This window comes from Myotis lucifugus, unplaced genomic scaffold (genome assembly GCF_000147115.1).
Source record: "Myotis lucifugus unplaced genomic scaffold, Myoluc2.0 scaffold_19, whole genome shotgun sequence".
In the NCBI taxonomy this organism is placed as follows: Eukaryota; Metazoa; Chordata; class Mammalia; order Chiroptera; family Vespertilionidae; genus Myotis; species Myotis lucifugus.
Genome location: NW_005871067.1, coordinates 5,820,274 through 5,840,200, shown reverse-complemented (window position 1 = coordinate 5,840,200; position 19,927 = coordinate 5,820,274). Strand labels below are relative to the sequence as shown.

General features: G+C 40.6%; 1 protein-coding gene across 1 annotated transcript; it reads right to left on the bottom strand.

Annotated features, from left to right (window-relative positions):
- Positions 1-17,590: 17,590 nt before the first annotated feature.
- LOC102443161 (protein tyrosine phosphatase type IVA 1) lies at positions 17,591-19,720 on the bottom strand. Its single transcript, XM_006085519.3, has one exon. It carries the CDS (start codon positions 19,048-19,050, stop codon positions 18,529-18,531), a length of 522 nt encoding a protein of 173 aa, XP_006085581.1. The 5' UTR covers positions 19,051-19,720; the 3' UTR covers positions 17,591-18,528.
- Positions 19,721-19,927: the final 207 nt, after the last annotated feature.

Below are 19,927 nucleotides of genomic sequence, written 5' to 3'. Positions count from 1 at the left end.
GTGCCTTTGAAGTTAATGTAATGGTTAAGTAAGGGGTTGTACTAAATGCCATGGAGCAATAATCGAGAAGAGACTTCAGCTAGATTAGACTGTACAGAGGAGAAGGTTGGAGCGTGTCAGTCATATCACACCACTAGGATGAGCTCTTAGTGACAGGAAGTCTAGCTCTCACCTTTTCTATTAGTTTCCTAATGAAAATACTCGTTAATGTTCAGATTTTTGAGAATTGGTACATATAATTTTGATAGGCCATGAAAAATAACAGAAAATTGGGAGATAATATGTATTTGATTCTGAGGTCTAATCCTCAACAGTGCAATAAACAGGACAGGGAGTTGGCCCCAGGAACCACAGAAATGACCAAAACCAGAGACTACAGAATGTGCAAGAATCTAGAATGGAGATCAACTGCTCAAAGGTCTTTGGAATCCAGAAAGGACAGGTAACTGTGAACTCAGCAAGATAAGTGGGAAAACAGAGAGAGCACTTATGGGGCAATTGGGGAACACATGCCTAGCCTGAATTATTCAGGGTCAAGGTTTTAAAAATCTCTATTTTCAAAGAACCAGCTCATGGTTTTATTGATCTTTTGTATTGTTTCTTTAGTCTCTATGTCATTTATTTCCACTCTGATCTTTATTATTTCCTTTTTTCTACTTATTCTGGGTTTTTCTTGTTCTCTTTCTAATTCTTTAAGTTGTATGGTTAGATAGTTTATTAGACATTCTTCTTGTTTTTTAGGTAGGCCTGTAATGCTATGAACTTTCCTCTCAGGACTGCTTTCAATGTGTCCAGTAGATTTGGGGTGGTTGTATGTTCATTTTCATTTGTTTCCAGGAATTTTTTCATTTCATCCTTGATCTGTTTGGTAAACCATTCATTGTTTAATAACATGCTACTTAGCCTCCAGGTGTTTGAATTTTTTTCGTGTTTTTATTGTAGTTGATTTCAAATTTCATGCCATTGTGATATGAGAAGATTTCATTCTTGAACTTGTAGAGACTTAGTTTGTGTTCTAACATGTGGTCTATCTTTGAAAATGTCCCATGTGCACTTGAGAAAAATGTATATCCTGTAGCTTTGGGGTAAAATGTTCTGTAAATGTCAATTAATTCCATCTGATCTAATGTGTCATTTAGGATTGATGTTTCTTTGCTGATTTTTTGTTTAGAGGATTTGTCCAGTGGTGTTAATGGGGTATTAAAGTTCCCTACTATGACTGTATTGCTGTCCACCTCTCCATTAAAATCCTTCAGAAGTTTTTTTTATATATTAGGGTGCTCCTGTCTTGGGTGCATATATGTTTACCAGAGTTATACCCCCTTTAGTATAATGAAGTCTCTTGTTTTGGCCTTCACTTTGAAGTCTATTTTGTCAGATATGAGTATTGCTACCCCAGCGCTTTTTTTTTTTTCATTTCCATTTGCCTGTAAAATTTTTTTCCTTCATCCTCATTCTGTGTGGGTCTTTTGTTCTAAGGTGGGTTTCTTATAGACAGCATATATATGGATCATGTTTTCTTATTCACTCAGCTATGCTATGTCTTTTGATTGGAGCATTTAAGTCACATTTAAGGTTATTATTGATAGGTACTTATTTCAACAATAAAAATAAATGAATATATATATGAACAATAAAATGGCAATAAATAGATAGCTACAAATAATTGAATCTAAAAAGAAATGAATAAGGAATCTAATGAACAAAATAAACTGATGAATAAAATAGAACCAGAGGCATGGAAACATGGAACAGACTGATGAATTTCAGAGGGAAGTGTGGGTGGCAGGAAGAGGTTAACCAAAAAACATATGTATATATGCATTGCTTATGGATACAGACAATAGGGTGCTGAAGGCCTGGGGTGGGGCAGGAACCAGGTGGAGGGGAGTGACAGGGGAGAGGGGAGGTGGCATGTAGGGAGTGGGGAAAGGGAGACATCTGTAATACTCTCAACAATAATGATTTTACAAAAGAGAGAGAGAGAAAACTTTCTGCTGCCCAGCAAAACATCTTCAGGCAAAACTGGACCCCCTGGCAGCTCTCTGCCACCTCCAGTATAGATGTTCAGGGTGCAGTCAGTTATAAAGGAAGCAGTTAAGTGCAAAACTAGGACCTGCTTGCTTAAAAGCAAGAAAAGGCTAGAATCAAAAGATGAGACAGCAGGCCTAGACCCTGGGGATTTCAAAAGCAATGGTTAGGGCAGGGAAAACTGAGCAGATCAAGTAAGGTACAAGAGCCAGGTCTGCCCAAAAACCCAATCTCAGGACATAGGCAGCCCAAAGTCCTCATGTGAAAATATGCAGTGGGCCCAGCAGGCCAGGCTGGGGCAGGACAAGGTGGGACTAATGCTCTGTGTCCACTTTTCCTTGGGACTTCCAACCAGGATTTCCATTAGATACTCCAATTTCTGATTAGGCTCAGAGTTACTTAATTTTCTTTTAAAAATAAAATACTTTATATTATGAAATTGGTTTTTGTTTCATTTGATTTTTATTAAAATTACACATGTGCTCAGACCAGTGTCAAGACTTGTCAAAAAAAAACACCAGTAACAGCTCCTGCTCCACTTTTCGCTCCCCAAGGCAGCCACAAATCTTTTCACTAATTATTTTTGTATTTGTGTTCATGTCCTTAAATAATCTACACATATTGCTTCTTAATTTTTCCATTTGAGGAATTATCTGTTGAGTCTCAGCCCACCCCTTCATACAAAAGCATACATTTCCTTTCCACTATCTTTCCAATTAAGTTATATTATAATTTATGTTTGACCACTGCTTAGGGATTACTATGATATCTGTGTAAATGCTATTCACAGATTATTCATGTTATTCAGTAGCTATTTTCCTTGGATGATATAATAATTCATTTTCCATGGAGTTCATACTTTTTTCCTTTATTTCTGTGTTCTTATTAATTCAATTCCAAATCTCCTCTAGTTCTGTAAACCTCCTCACAGTACATTCAAATATAAACACATGTACTGACACAACCTCCTCTCCTTTTCTTTTGACCTGGTGGTTTATGCTTTTTTAACTTCAACATCTTATTGTCCATGTAGTGGTGCTACAGGAAGGAGGAGAGCCAAGTATGGATGTTCACTCTGCCATACCTGCCTGGAAGTCCAGAATCACTTAATGCTGTCTAAACCTAATATCTTTACGAATTAATGGCTTAATCAGGACTTAGGCCCTTAGGAAACTGAAATACAAGGACGAAGAGAAGAAGATGCTGAAAATAGAGACAAGGGATTCATTTTCAATGCCCCTGGTTTTAAATTTCCTAACCTGAGCTATGGATTGATCTGAAGGGTCTTGTGGGAGCGAGCCTCTGTCTGGATGAAAAAAGCCATGCTCACAGGAGACGTGGGCACTACCTTGCAGAGAGCACTGACCTTGCATCTTTGCCCTTGGCAAAACATCTTCTGAGGTCACCTTCAGTCAGAATCCTCTGTGATGTGGTATTCCTTCGGACACTGCTATATGCACCTGTGTCTTCTTTCTCAAGGGACAGGGGAATTACCTAATAAAAGTTCATGAATAACCATTGCTTTCTGCGTCTGTGATCCAACTGCTCTTTCTTCCCAAGTATATTGTTCATCACCTGATGACATATTTTTGGTGCCCCAATTCTGTAGCCCTAAAAAGGCTAGGGCTTCATATCTGGTCCTAAGAGACCTGTGAAGTAGGGAGAGTAAGCCATAGACAATTCTTCTTGGCCACTTTCTATCCACTCAGGGCTTGCTCCTTGCCCCAATTCTTGGCCTGTGTGTATTAGAAAGAGCACTGGTTGATAAGACAGATCTGGACTCCTTCATTTACCAATGTGCAAGTTATGAAACCTCTCTGAAGCACTTTATTATTTGCAAACTAGAGATAACCATGCTTTCCTTAAGAATTATGATAATTATATTTAATACATAGAGAATTTCTAATTCCAACAATATAAAGGATTTAATAACCTAGAAACTTTCTCACTATAGTACAATTTAAAATACTAAATAAAATATGAGATTCCTTTAAATTCTTAATGGGTTCTCAAAAAAGGGAACTCTCCAAAGTCCAGAAGTGAAGAGACAATCAAAAATCAGAATGAGACCTGTGTGAGCCCTCACTGTGACAACAAAGGGGAGGAGAGGGAGGAGCAGTTTCAGCCACCCACAGGAGCCAGGAGGTGAAATTGAAACTCCCATATAAAAATACAACTTTCAAAGGAAATCAGGAAACAATGAATTAGGAAACAATTCACCTCCAGCACAGGCAGAGAAAGAGAATGCCTTTCTATCTCTAACTGGGGTTTTTTAAAAGTTCCCCAGGCCAGATCTCTCAGAAGTTTGGGATGAACATGAAATCTTAGATCACCTAGAAAACCAATGCAGAACCTCTCTGGAGGAACCTGACTCTCAAACTCCAGTGCACACACAGCACATGAAGAAAGAAACCACCATCAGTAAGAGTCAGCAGACAAAACAAACAGCAGGATTCAAATCTTTAGAATTATTGCATAAAGACTAAAAAAAATAAAACTTTAAATAATCCAGATGTAAGAAACAAAGAAGATGCTATTTTTTAAAAGGAATAGGCAGACTTAGAAATAAATAGAATTCACAGCAATAAAAATATAATTGATGAAATTAAAACATCTTGGTGGATGAATTTAACAGACTATTGGACAAAGCTGAAGGAAGAATTAGTAAACTGAAGATGGACCTGAAGATATTACACAGAATTCCACATAGGAAGAGAAAAGGAAATTAAAGTACATGAAGGATAAAATTAAAATGTCAAGTATCTAACTGGAATTCCAAAAGGAATGGAGACTAGTATTTTAAAAATCATTATTTGAAAATGAGGTATCTAAGTTGCCTAACATATTGAAGCCCCCTATATATAGTATGATTTTTGTTTAGTTATTATATTTATGTAACTTTGAACTCAAATACTATTAACTGCAAGAGCTCAGAGATTTCAGCAGGTCTTCTAAAATCTGGTATATTCATGGAATATTACAAATGTAAAGAAACTTAGAGTTGACCTAATAATATAACTTAATGGATAAATCTGAGTTTTTATCCAAACTCTGTCACTTATTAGCTAAGCATATTGCTTAACTCTCTGAGCTTCAATTTCTTTAGCCATAAAATGGGGATAAATGCAACTAATCTTCGAAAAGAGTTTCTGTGAAGATCAAAAGAAATGCATGAAAAACGCTTACTTCAGAGTCTGGCACAGAGTCAGCATCCAACAAATAAAAGATGTCAATATTTCTCATCATCAATTTTCACTTTGAATGAGAAAAGAGGCCCAGAAAAGTTAAATTACTTCCAAGCATCACACAATTATTAGCAATAGACCAGGAAGTAGAATCCAGCTCTCTCAACCCATATTCGTGCTTTCTCTGCCATATTTCACTACCTCCCAAACACAGTGACCGTGCAGCTGCTTTTAAAAGAACCATGGGGCCCAAGATGTTTTCTACCCTGACTTAAGTTGACTAACATAATGTGTGAGGTCACAATAAGCTTTCAAAACATGAACAAATGAATACTCGATGGTAAAATTATAGGCCTGTGGGAAGACATTTCAAGCAGAGAAGTGAGAGGCAAATCCAGCACTGTAAGGCATCTCAAGGTAAGAGCAATGGCAGCTCTACTTCTCAGAGGGATGAAGTCTACAGAGGTACTAGTCCCTGGCTCTGACTGTCCCAGGGAACAAGAGCACTTAGGTATCTATCTGTGAGGGAGATAGATACCTCATCCATGGTATATTGCAAATAGACTCTGGAGCTCAACTGAAAAAAATCAGTCAATATCAATCTCACAGAGATTTGTGTGTTTTAGTAGCATCCAAAGCAAACTTGAAATTGTCTATTTTCAGAAATAGAGTTTATTGCTAGGCCCAAGGGAATCTGCAAATGTAGTGTCAATTGCGTACCCAGGAGACCCAACTGTATGCTGCCTACAAGAAACTCACTTCAGATGTAGGGACACACAGAAACTAAAAGAAAGAATGGGAAATCGTGTCCATGCAAATGCAAACCAAAAGAAAGCAAAAGTAGCTATACTTATATCACAAAATAGACTTTAAGACAAAGACTGAAAGCAAGGCTCACACAAAAATAAAAAAGTCAATTTAACAAGAGGATTGAACACTTGTAAATATTTATGCAACCAACACAGGAACACCTAATATACAAAGCAAGTATTAACAGACCTAAGGAAGAAATAGGCAGGCAATACAATAATAGTAAGGGACTTTGATATCCCACTTTAATCAATAGATAGATCATCTAGTCAGAAAATAAGTAAGGATACATTGGACTTATATTACATGTCAGACCAGATGGACTTAGTTGGCATGTACAGAACATTCCATCAAAGAGCAACAGAATACACATTCTAATCAAGCTCACATGGAACATTCTCCAGGAAATATCTTGTTAGATCATAAAACAAAACTCAATAAATTTAAGATTGAAATCATGTCAAACGTCTTTTTTATCACAATGGTATGAAACTAGAAGTCAATGACAAAAAGAAAGTAGGAATTTCACAAATATGTTGAGATTCAACAACATGCTCCTGGGTCAACCAATGAGTCAAAGAAGAAATCAAAGGAAAAGTTTTTAAATATCTTGAGATGAATGAAAATGGAAGTACAACATACCAAACTATGAATGCAGCAAAAGCAGTTCACAGAGGGAAGTTCATAGTGATAAATACCTACCTTCAAGAAACAATAAAGATCTCAAATAACCTAACTTTATACTTCAAGGAACTAGAAAAACAAGAACAAATAAAGCCCAAAGTTACTAAGAGCAAGGAAATAACAAAGATTAGAGCAGATGTAAATGAAATAGAGACTAAAAAGACAATTTAATAGATCAATGAAACTAAGAGCTGCTTTTATGAAAAGATAAATAAAAATGATAAACATTTTCCTCGACTCACTAAGAAAAAAAAGAAGACTCAAATAAATTAAATCAGAAATTTAAGAGGAGACATTACACTTAATAACACAGAAATACTAAAGATTATAAGAGATTACTATGAACAATTACATGCAAACAAATCAAAGCCTACAAGAAATGGCTAAATTCCTAGAAGCATACAACCTACAAAGACTGAATTATGAAGAAATAGAAAATCTGAACAAACCAATTACTAGTAAAGAGATTTAAGCAGTTATCAGAAACTTCCCAGAATGGAGCATATATTTGCAAATCATATATCTGATAATGGGTTCATATCCAGAATATATAAAGAACTCCTACAAATTAAAAATAAATGAAATAACCTGATTTAAAATGAGCAAGGTCTTGAATCGATGTTTTTCTAAAGATGATATACAAATGGCCAACAAGCATATAAAAATATGCTCAACATCATTAGTTATCAGAGAAATGCAAATCAAAACCACAGTGAGGCCCTGGCCATGTGGCTTAGTTGGTTGGAGCATCATCCCATGCACCAAAAAGGTTTCGAGTTCGATTCTCCATCAGGACACATAGCTAGATTGCGGTTTCAATCCCCAGTCAGGACATGTACAGGCAACTGATGGATGTTTCTCTCTCACAATGATGTTTCTCTTTATCTCTCCCTTCTTCTCTCTCTAAAATCAATAAAAACATATCCTTGGGTGAGGATTAAAAAAAAAAGACCACAGTGAGATACCACATCACACCCATTAGGATGGCTACTGTCAAAACTTTAAAAGAAAATAACAAGTGTTTACAAGGATGTAAAGAAATTGAAACCCTTATGCACTATGCACTATTGGTGGCATTGTAAAATGGTGCAACCACTATGGAAGTTCCTTTAAAAATTAAGAATAGAACTACCATATGATCCAGCAATCCCACTTCTGGGTATTTATCCAAAAGAATTGAAAGCAAGGCTCAAAGAGATATTTTCCAACCCATGTTCACAAGCATTATTCACAATAGCCATAGAGTGGAAGCAGCCCAAATGTCTGACAGATGAGCAGATAAACAAAATTCAGTCTATACATTTAATGGAGTGTTATTCCACCTTAAAAATAAGGAAATATTGTTACATGTTACAACATGGATGAACTTGAAGGATATTATTCTACGTGAAATAAGCCAGACAGAAAAATCTAAACACTGTGTAACCCCACTTATATGAGACATTAAAATAGTCAAATTCATAGAAACAGAAAGTAGAATATTGGTTATCATGGGCTGGAAAAATAGTGGTTTGTTTAACAAATATAAAGTTTCAGTTTTACAAGATGAAAAAATTCTGGATATCTGTTTTATAACAACATGAATATAACAGTACTAAACTGTAGACTTTAAAACGGTCAAGATGGTACATTTTTTACTATGTGTTTTTTAACCACAATTTTTTAAGTGGATGAGGAAGGCATAAGAGTTAGAATCAGAGTAATGTTATATGAGAAAGTCTCTACGGGTCACTGCTGGTTCTGAAGGTGGAAGGGGCACAGGAGCAGAGAAACAGAAGTTGGCCTCTGAGGCTTACCAGGCACCAGGAGTAGAGACTGAGCTGTAGAGCTGAGAACATCTGTTTCACTGCCATAAACTTAAAAACATCTTTTGTATGTCAGACAATATGTTAGGTGTTAGGGTAAAACATTTTTCCCGACCTTCGATAAACCATGGTGTCATAGTCAGCTCAGCCTTCTACAACAAATACCACAGGGAGGGTGGTTTAAACAGCACTACTACTTCTCACAGTTCTGGAGGATGAGAAGGCCAAAATCAGAGTGCCCACAGGGCTGGGTTCTGGTGAGAGCCCTCATCCAGACTGCAGATAGTCACATGGTGGAGAGAGGAAGCTCTGCTCTCTCTCTCTTTCTCTTCTTATAAGGGCACTAATCCCATCATGAGGAATTCATCCTCATGGACTCATTAAACTTAATTACCTGCAGAAGTCCTCACTTCCTAATACCATCATATTGGAGCTCTGTCAAAATACTTGGTTCAAAACAACAGCCCCCATTGGGTAAACATGAAAGCATTAAAGATAAAGAAGGTAATAAAGATAACACAAAGTGTGAACCTGAATGCTCACCTCTGAGCCCAGACAGGTGTGCAGATAGCAGGGCCTTATCTATAACACTATGTCAAGATATTTTCCTTTTACACCCTCTCTTGAAACTAGTAGCATGCATTTTTTTTTATCATTTACAGTGACAAATGGACATCTTTTTGTTCTATAAAATGAACTTACAAGACATTCTTTAGTTTTGATGCTAAGGTGATGGGTGTGACTTGGTTTAGTTCACCCTCCAGAATGTTGATGGCAGATCCTATTAATGGCCCCTTAAGGCACAAGACCCCAACAGCTACACAGCACCTGACAGGCTGGGGCTCTGCTTACCTGGTGTGACCTTGGGGAGGAGCAGGTATGGGCAGAGGTAAACCACTTAGAACTCTCTCTGGGGAACATTTACAAGGGCCAAGTCTCCACCTTGGACATCAACCTACCCAGCTCTCCAGCAGTGGGCACAGTTCAATTTTCCAGAGGCAGGGCCACAAAGAATCCACAAATAATAACATCTTATTTTTACCTTAAGACTGAAGCCAGAGGCAGAGGTCTTCGTCATGGTGAGAGTTATCTGCTCTATGGATCTTAGTCTGTAGCTCTGCCTGTTGCACAGACTAAAATGGTCCCCCTGTCTGTGTGCATGACAACATTTCAGAGAGTGAACATTTTTGCAGGCTCGGGAATCAAATCACCATTCACTAAGTGATCTTACACAATGTGCATAAGCCTCCATTTCCTCATGCAATGGGCATAATAGCAATAACTGCCTGGTGGCTTAAATGAGCTAATACAAAGAAAGTTCTTATCACATCATCAGTATTTAATCCACATGAGTTGCTTTTTCTATGGCCATCACTACCTTGGTTGCTATTGTCACATTTATATGAACTTGTCTCTTGGATCTCTAGCACTTGGCACCATTCCCCCATATGACCATGTAACTTAAAACCTAATAAATGTATGAGGCAAAACCTTCCTTTCCTTTAACATCATTGAATCAAGTCAAAACAATCTTGCGGCTACAAAGTATGGTTTGGAGATGACGTCTTGATCAAGTAAAGCACAATTATGTCTCCATGTGGACTAGAGAGGAATGGCTAGGTGTTGAGACATATATTCAGTTTACTCTCAATTGCCTACTTAAAATTGTTATTTATTGAAAAGTTTTATTTAATGCCCCCATGAAATGTAATATGATTTATTCACACATCCTATCTAATAATAGACAAACATGGTAGTTGACCGTACCTTCGCTACGCCTCCCATTGGCTAATCAGCGCGATATGCAACTTAACTGCCAACAAAGATGGCAGCTAATTTGCATACTGCAGGCAGGGCAGGACAGCGCAAGCTGCCAGCACGCCATCATCCAGGGCAGCCCCAGAAGACCCAGAAGCCGGCCTGCTTTGCCACCGAGGACGCGATCGGGTCCCAGGCAGCAAGGCAGGGCAGGACCCTGAAGACCCAGAAGCCGGCCTACCTTGCTGCCGGGGACACGATCGGGTCCCTGGCGGCAAGGCGGGACCCAGAAGACCCAGAAGCTGCCTGATATGGTAGTAACTCTATCAGTAAGCACTCTGAAAGTCAGTGGCATAAATGCACCAATTAAAGGACAGATTATGAGGGTGAATCAAAAACAAAACCCACTTTAAATATAAAGACACATATAGATTAAAAGTAAATGAATTAAGCTGCAGCCTATTTTTCTCAGTGGATAGAGCATTAGCCCATGGACTGAAGGGTCCCAGGTTGGATTCCAGTCAAAGGCATGTACCTCAGTTGCTGGCTTGATCCCCAGTCCCTATCAAAGCATGTGCAGGAGGCAACCAATCAATGTGTCTCTCCCTTTCCCTTCACTCTCTCTAAAATTCAATGGAAAAATATCCTTGGGTGAAGATTAACAAAAACAAAGTAAATGGATTAAGTAACATTAAAGAGATTATAAGAAAAATATATTCCAAATTTTGTTAGTTGTATAATGGTTATGTTTAAATTATTAACACCTAAGAAATTGGGTGAAGTGTACATATAATATGCTGTAGTATTTTATAGTTTTTTTACATGTATGAGATTATTTCAAATTAAAATACTAAAAATTAAAAATTAATAAAATATTAATTGAAATGTGTGTGCATTACATGAAAAATCTCCTAATTGCTTCTAGCATAATTTATTAAATTGTGCTAAAATTTACAAGGGTTCAATTAAAAAATATCTTAATTCTAAATGCTATAATAGAAAATATATAATAGTGCAGTTATAAGCACTTATCTGAAAGTAAAAATTTAAAGAAGTGAATTTAAAGAAGGGATTAGCCAAAGAAAATATATGCACAACCCATGGACACAGACAACAGTATGGTGATGGCCAGAGAGAAGTGGGGGGCAAGAGCTGGGTAGAGGGGCCAAAGGGGGGAAATAGGGACATCCTATATAATAATAATAAAAGGTTAATATGCACATTGACTGAACGGCAGAATGACCGGTTGCTATGATGTGCACTGGCCACCAGGGGGCAGATGCTCAATGCAGGAGCTGCTCCCTGGTGGTCAGTGCACTTCCATATGGGGAGTGCCACTCAGCCAGAAGCTGGCTCATGGCTGGCCAGCGCAGTTGTGGTGGCAGGAGCCTCTCCCACCTCCGTGGCAGCACTAAGAATGTCCAACTAATGGTTTAGACCTGATCCCTTGGGGGCCTAAGCCTTTAGTCAGACATCCCCCAAGGGCTCCCTGGCTGCCAGAAGGATGTCTGACTGCAAGCTTAGGCCTGATCCCCCGGGGAGTGGGCCTGAGTCGACAGGTGGACATCCCCCAAGGGGTCCTAGACTGTGAATGGGCACAGGCCGGGCTGAGGGACCCCCCCTCCCCCGAGTGCACAAATTTTTGTGCACTGGGCCTCTTGTCTATACTAATAATAGAGGAATATGAAAATTGGCTGGAATGCCGTCACATAACAACCAATCAGGATGGGGGCAGGGCCACGGCAGAGAGCTCTCAGCACGCCTGTGCCGGGGGTCCAAAGGGTGCAGAGAGGAAGGGAGAGCAGATAGGCAGTTAGGGGGATCAGGCCAGGAGGGGATAGCAGATAGGCAGTTAGGGCAATCAGGCCAATAGGAAAGAGCAGATAGGCAGTTAGGGGGATCAGGCCAGGAGGAGAGAGCAGATAGGCAGTTAGGGGGATCAGGCCAGCAAGGGAGAGCAGTTAGGGGCATCAGGCAGGCAGGCGGTGAGTGGTTAGGAGCCAGTGGTTCCAGATTTTGAGAGGGAACCCAAATTGGAGATGGTGCAGGCCAGGTTGAGGGGGCCCCCTCACTCCCCATGCATGATTTTCATGCACCGGGCCTCTAGTATTAAAATAAAATAGCAATGTTGCAGAGAGAGAGAGAGAGAGAGAGAGAGAGAGAGAGAGAGACTCAAGGAGTCCTCCCCATTCAATAGAATGATCACATTGCTAGGTTAAAAGGAAGATGCTGGATTAAAACAGAAAATTTCCAGTCATAATCAAGATACATCAAGTTGCAAAGGTTTGAGATTTGTATGTTTTCTTATTTAAAATCACATGGGTCACCCTGACTGATGTGGTTCGGTTGATTGGAGCACTGAAAGGTTATGGGTTCGATTCCCGATCAGGGCACATAGCCAGGTTTTGGGTTCTACCCCCAGTCTGGGCACATATGGAAGGCAACCGATCAATGTTTTACTCTCACATCAATGTTTCTATCTCTCTCTCCCTCTCCCTTCCTCTCTGATATCAATAAAAATATTTTTTTAAGAATAAAATAGCCCTAGTCAGTTTTGCTCAGTGGATAGAGTGTTGGCCTGCAGACTGAAGGGTCCTGGGTTCGATTTCGGTCAAGGGCACATGCCTGGGTTGTGGGCTCGATCCCCAGTGGGGGGGCATGCAGGAGGCAGCCAATCAATGATTCTCTCACATCATTGAAGTTTCTATCTCCCTCTCCCTCTCCCTTCCTCTCTGAAATCAATAAAATATAATACAAAAATATATATAAAATAAAAAGAATAAAATAAATAAATTTTTAAAAATAAAATCACATGGGTCAGATGTCTGTGAAATTTATATACCTGGTAGAATAAAAGCTGTATAGCCCCTCAGCACAGTTCTCACAGAGACTACTGGAGTGTAGTTCTTGTGTTGACTCAGTGAGCCATCAATCATAAAAATCAAAACAGACTCATCAGATGAAGGGCCAAGGTCTCCCAAAAGGCTTGTGTCGAGTTCTTTTAACGCTCCCATCCACGTAATGGTGCTGTGGCCTCTGGTATCAAAACAACATGACAGGACTGAAATCACATCTTTCCCAGGCACAGGCATCACCTCAGCTGTTCCCTGCCCACATTTCAATGACCCACTTTCTGTTGTGGGCAAGATTAAAGCCCATTACACAACACCATAGATATTTATTGCCCTGGTGGATATTTGCTCAAATATGCCCCATATTTGCAACAAGGCTGGCCATAGCTGCTGACGCTCTTACCACCAGAGATGTAGGCTCAATGCCAGGGGCAAACCAGACACACGTCAGCCTCTGGGGTCATCGGGTATTTATCAAGCTCTCTTCTGTCTATAGCAGGGGTCCTCAAACTACGGCCCACGGGCCACATGCAAATACAAATATTGTATTTGTTCCCATTTTGTTTTTTTACTTCAAAATAAGATATGTGCAGTGTGCATAGGAATTTGTTCATAGTTTTTTTAAAACTATAGTCCGGCTCTCCAAGGGTCTGAGGGACAGTGAACTGGCCCCCTGTGTCTATGGCAGGGGTGGGCAAACTTTTTGACTCGAGGGCCACAATGGGTTCTTAAACTGGACCGGAGGGCCGGAACAAAAGCATGGATGGAGTGTTTGTGTGAATTAATATAAATTCAAAGTAAACATCATTACATAAAAGGGTACGGTCTTTTTTTTTTTTTTTATAGTTTTATTCATTTCAAACGGGCCGCATCCGGCCCGCGGGCCGTAGTTTGCCCACGGCTGGTCTATGGGCTGCAGGCAAAGCAAACCAGGGGTTTGTGCTCCCTGCCCTTTAGAGCTTGCTATATATGCTATATATGCTCACATATGCAGTCAATTATTATATTTGGTTCTAGAGACAGGAAAGGGGGCACAGGTGCTATGAGCATCCTTGTGATGTCAGCACACCTACTCCACCCCTGCTCCCTGCATCTCTTCACTCCCTACCTGCCTCCCCCACCCAGTGATCCTGGAGAGAGCTATTGAGACTGGGTTCCAATTTGCCATGATTCAGACAAACATGCAAAAAGATGAATCATGCATTTAAGTAAATCCACTTTAAAAGCATATTTTTGTGTGTGCCTGCTACAAGTTAGGCATCAATGTTGTTGAGTCATTGATATCAGAGCGAAAAAAGAGCTGTAACCATCACTCCAAAGTGTGCTAGAGTGGGCCTGAGCGGGAGCCTCAGAGCACAGAGGAACCAGAAAAGGGGGAGGAATGGATGTGGGAAAGGAGATAGAGCTGGAACTGTGGACAGAGGAACCACATACAGGCCGGGGCAGCCCCTGAGGAGGTCAAGCAGCACAGTGTCCAACTCATGGCAAGCAGCAGGGCTGAAGCTCAGAATGAGTGGGCATGGAGTTGGGGACCAACCTATAAGAGACCCAGGGTCAGAGCGGCGCAGGGCTCAGATGCCTCCCAAGAAGTGTGGATTTGATCCTAAAGGCGGTAGAAGCAAGACAATGACACATTTTCATTATTAGAAAATTCCATAGGGATTAAGGGCAAGCCACAGATGCTCAAGAACAGAGGAGGACGTCTGGACAGAGGGTATAGGCCTCGTCCTGAGGAGCATCACGAAGCCCTGGACGGAGAGGCCACAATATGGAAATAAGGGGGTGAATTCTAGAGAAATTTGGATGAGCTCCTGGAGACCAGCTAGATGTGGAGTGAGCATTATGCTGAGCACTGGACTTTTAAAGATGACTAGATAATATTTAAGCAAGGGCTGACCACATCCACATCACTATTTTTCTGCTCTAAGGAGATTCTGGGCAGGGTTTGTGAGTGGAAGGGAGAAATGGCTTAAAAATTTCAGCACATACTCCCAGTGGTTCCCATATGCAGCATGTATAAATATTGTTCTCAGCTGTGCAGCTGCTACTGCTCCTCCAGCACCTGGCTCTGTTTGTCATCCTGCCCCATATAGGGTCCCCTCTGCCTCATCTTGCTCTAGCTGTCCCAAAGCTCAATGTCTCTGCTCCAGGCCACATACTGGACCTGAGTGCCAGGAGGTTTGGGGGATGGTCGTCCACCTGCCTCACCTACAGCTCCAAGTTTCAGTCCCTGCTCTATCCTGCAGGAAATGGTTTCTTCCACCAGTCCCCAAGCACAGGATCCAATAAAATTGGGACTCCAGATGCTGACCTCCAATTATGACAGGCACATGATATTCCTGTGCTTTGCTGAAGTGTGTAGCTCTAGTTGTTGGCACAGCTAGAGTACAGCCAATTGGTCAGGTCCATTCCCTCATGCAACACCTACTGTGTGCTAGTCATCACGCTGGCAGAGTGTGTGTAGGATGCACAGAGGGGCATCAGACCATCTGGATGAGTGGATTAAGGCTACAACACAAGGGTGTGTGACTTGTGGGAACAAGAGGCACCAGTGAGCAGGGGAGACAAGCAGGGTACAAACATCAACCCACGTGTACCAGGCACACTTTTAATTGCTGACATGCACTTCTCAGTGGTCACATGTTCAGGAACTTTCATGAGTAGTTTGAAATCAGTCGTGATGAAAGTGTTTACACTGTGGAAATTGGCAAGTCCCACACACTGAGCGTCCCCACCCCTCACCTCACCCACCTCCTTGACAACAGCAGAAAGTGGTGGACACTACTACTCTGCCCTCTTCTCCTCTCCTCCTGTCCTGGGGTCCAGCAAGGACAGCATCGGACAAGGATGCCAGCTCACACAATAATGGAGGCTGGCAGATTCTGTGCTAAACCTAAGTTTGGTTTGGAGCTTGGTGTTGTGAATGGCAGAGGATTGGGATGTGGGGTGTTCTAGCTTCCTGCCTTCCTACTGTCAGTCATATAAGTGGCTATGGATAGTGAATAAGACTTGGCTGCAAGGGCTGGGCTGCTGTATTATAGCCCAGGAGGAAATGGGGACGAGATGAGGAGAGTAAGCCAAGATCTCTGCCTCCTCCTGGTGCACAGCTGTGAGCCCTAAGCCTCTGTGCCTCAGTTTTCTTATCTAATATCTGTTTAAGGACTGTTAGGACTAAGTGATATAATGTCAGGAGCATCACAATGGCCAGCACAGAGGTAGTCCTCATGAGAGAAGCAGGAGAAAGTCACGGGGGGCTTCTCCTTGTCTTCCCTTCCTTTTCTCTGAAAAATCCCAGTTATTTTTATCCTATGAGTCTGGACTTCCAAAGTTCCTTAAACAAAAGCTCCCAAACCTTAAAATCTTCTGGGAAATTCCTTAAAACACAGGCGCAGACACACTGACAGAGGACACCTTGGTGAGTCCAGGATTGCACTTGGTCAGGAAGCTCCCAGGGGATCCTGCTGCTCACCCCACATGTCAGTGTCCAGGCAAAAGTCACCACACCACTCAAGAGGGTCCTAGGTGGGAATTATTCCTTAATTTAGAGGGCTGTTTAAATCTGGGAATGGGGAGATCATTGCAATAAACAACTTTGTGCTTTCTCACAAAGTAGTGTAAGGTAATAACAGGCTCTAATACTGCCATTTTTTATTTTATTTTATTTTTAAATTATTTATTGTTTAAAGTATTATATAATTCTCCTTTTTCCCCATTAACCTCTCCCCAGCCGCTCCCACCCCCCAGCACATGCCCTCACCCCCCTACTATCTGTGTCCATTGGTTATCTTCATAGGCATGCATACAAGTGCTTTGGTTGATCTCTTACCACTCCTTCCCCTGCCTTCCCTCTCAGGTTGGATGGTCTGTTCAGTACTACTATAACTCTGGCTCTATTTTTGTTCATCGGTTTATGTTGTTCATTATATTCCACAAATGACTGAGATCATGTGATATTTATCTTTCTCCAACTGGCTTATTTCGCTTAGAATAATGCTCTCCAGGTCCATCCATGCTGTTGCAAATGATAAAAGTTCCTTCTTTTTCACTGCAGTATAGTATTCCATTGTGTATATGTACAACAGTTTTTTAATCCACTCATCTGCTGATGGCCACTTAGGCTGTTTCCAAATTTTATTTTTTTTTAAATGCATCTCATTTATTTAGATGTTTAAGCTATCGCACTAAATTTTTACAAGCTGGTGAACACTGACAAATTATTTCTCCCACAGAACTATAACCACACATTCCCAAACAGTATAAATATATGGTTGAACTAACATCAATACATATCACCATTTTATCAATTACATAATAAAACAAATTATCAAGTATCCAAATATTAAGTTACACAGCTCAAAAGGCATATAAAATATTAGATGTCTGCTCAATTCATTAGCAGAAACCCACTTCTTTTTTTTGCAAGAGGGTGGGAAGGAAAAAAAAATCACACTTCAAACAAAAATAAGTTGGTAAACTTCAGAATGTATGAAAAAAATACAAGAATTCAGAATTTTTATGATTAAGAATCGTTTTAGCTACAATAAAGCATGTCTACCTTTAAAAAATATTTACCAAAGAGCATATTCTACATGTTCCACACAAGACAAAGGCAACATTTTACTAAAAATACTTAATAGCCCCCTCTCATTCTTTTCTCAGGCCCTCCCTATAGGGTGCACATTAAGTGCAAACGTTAAAATTAACTGTAAGGCTTTTTGTCTGGAGACATTAAAGACATGTGCTTCTATACAATGCAGGTTTTCAAAATGGAGGCTTTCCATAACAGCACAAAATGAGATTTATAGAAAGACATTAAATAATAACAAAGACTTTGTATAAAAATCAAAAAGTTGAGCAAACCTGATGTATACTTGTATGAATGTGGGAGATGTAAACACAAAGTGAGCAGGCAAATAACCTTATAGGCCCTACTTTCCATGTTTGAAATGACTGAAGGGATAAACCACATAAGGTCCAGAGTGTTCATAGTTCCTGGGATTTTAGTTCTGTATGAAACGAAAATGTACAAGTATTGTGCTGGGTATTTTGGCACCTAATCTTTCTAAATCTTTTATATATCGGTGAGATTCTGACATGGGAATAGATTTAAAGACATAACTCAATACTGCATGATTTCAGGAAAAGTAAATTGGTACAAATGACAAGCAGATTTTAAAAGCTGAACAGTAAGAATCTTTTGCCAAGTGTCAAAATAGGTTGATCATAAACCAAACATAGAGGTTGCCATTCCGTCAAGCTTGTGGCCTGGTAAAACTGATTTTCAACCCTCTTTTGGAAGCTTCATTAGACTTATTCACCAAGCCAACATGTTGGCTAATACATATGACAAATAAGGTCCTATCTCAAGTTCCACTTTCAAGGCAATGGCATCAGGCACCCGTTTTATTGAATGCAACAGTTGTTTCTATGACCACTGGACTCTTTGAAGCGCAGCCGCATTTTAGGACGATACTTCTCCAAATACAGAAGTTGCTTGCTGTTAAAAGCTCCACGCCGCTTTTGTCTTATGAATTGTACTGCATCTTCATATTTCATTCCACCTTCGATTAATGCTAGGGCAACAAGCACTGGAGCTCTTCCAAGGCCTGCAACACAATGTACAGCAATACAACAACCAGGTTCTTCACGAAACTTAATTTTTACAAGACTTAACCAATCATCAACAATCTGGTTGGACGGTGGTGCACCATCATCGAAAGGCCAATCAAGAACTTGGATGCCTTCTTTCTCCACCAGAGTAGTGTCATAAGTTGCTTCACATACTCTTACTATTGTGGTAACGCCATACTTCTTAAGTTCCTCTATGAATTTGTTTAAGGTCGCATTGGTTGGATTGTGTGTAATAAGAAATCTCATGTTCTTGTATGTGACTTCCACAGGAGCTGGGCGGTTCATTCGAGCCATGATAATTTAGTTAAAAACCACTCAATAAAGTTATGAAAGAATTTAAAAATTGAATACAGAAATGATGCAAAGAAACTGAGTCTACTTCAGTATACTCCACTTGAAATTCTCAGTGCTTTGAGTGAAGTTGGGAGTAATGGGAAATGAAATGAACCTCCTAACAAGAAGCAGCAATTCTTCAATCCAGTAATACTGAGGCAATAGAAAGGAAGTGCACTGAGGTTTACCCCATCCAGGTCAGAACTCTTGTAAAATGCTCTGCACTTTTCAATTCAACACGTCTGTGTCCAGGTTAACCACTCATATGGGGGCTTCTTGGTGGAGTAGTAATGAATTTCTACAGTTCACTTGTCTGCATAGAGGTCGTGCTGTGCCTGGCAATAATCTCCACTGCCCTTCAGAAACTCCATAAATGTGTGACCAAGAACACCACAGAAAGGAATATGGTTACTCATTGAAGATTGTGGCCTAATCATACAGCCGGTCCCGAGGCGGCGGCGACCCAGAGGGCGGCGGTGGAGACGGCTGCAGGGCAGGGGGAGGCAGTGGTCACGGCGGGGCGGCGGCGGCAGTGCAGACGGCGGCGGGGGCACCACGCTACCATGCAGTGAACCGCTCCGGGAGAGCGCGCAGCCGAGCCGGTCCGCAGTCCACGGGGCCAATACGCACGCCGAGGCTGTGTTTCCAAATTTTAGCTATTGTAAATTGTGCTGCTATGAACATAGGGGTGCATATATCCTTTGTGATTGGCGTTTCTGTTTTCTTGAGATATACTCCTAGAAGTGGGATAACTGGGTCAAATAGGAGTTCCGTTTTTAATTTTTTGAGGAAACTCTATACTGTTTTCCACAGTGGCTGCACCAGTCTGCATTCCCAC

Excerpts from the sequence above, each read along its gene's own strand:
- LOC102443161 (XM_006085519.3), bottom strand. The coding sequence starts at position 19,050 with ATGGCTCGAATGAACCGCCCAGCTCCTGTGGAAGTCACATACAAGAAC.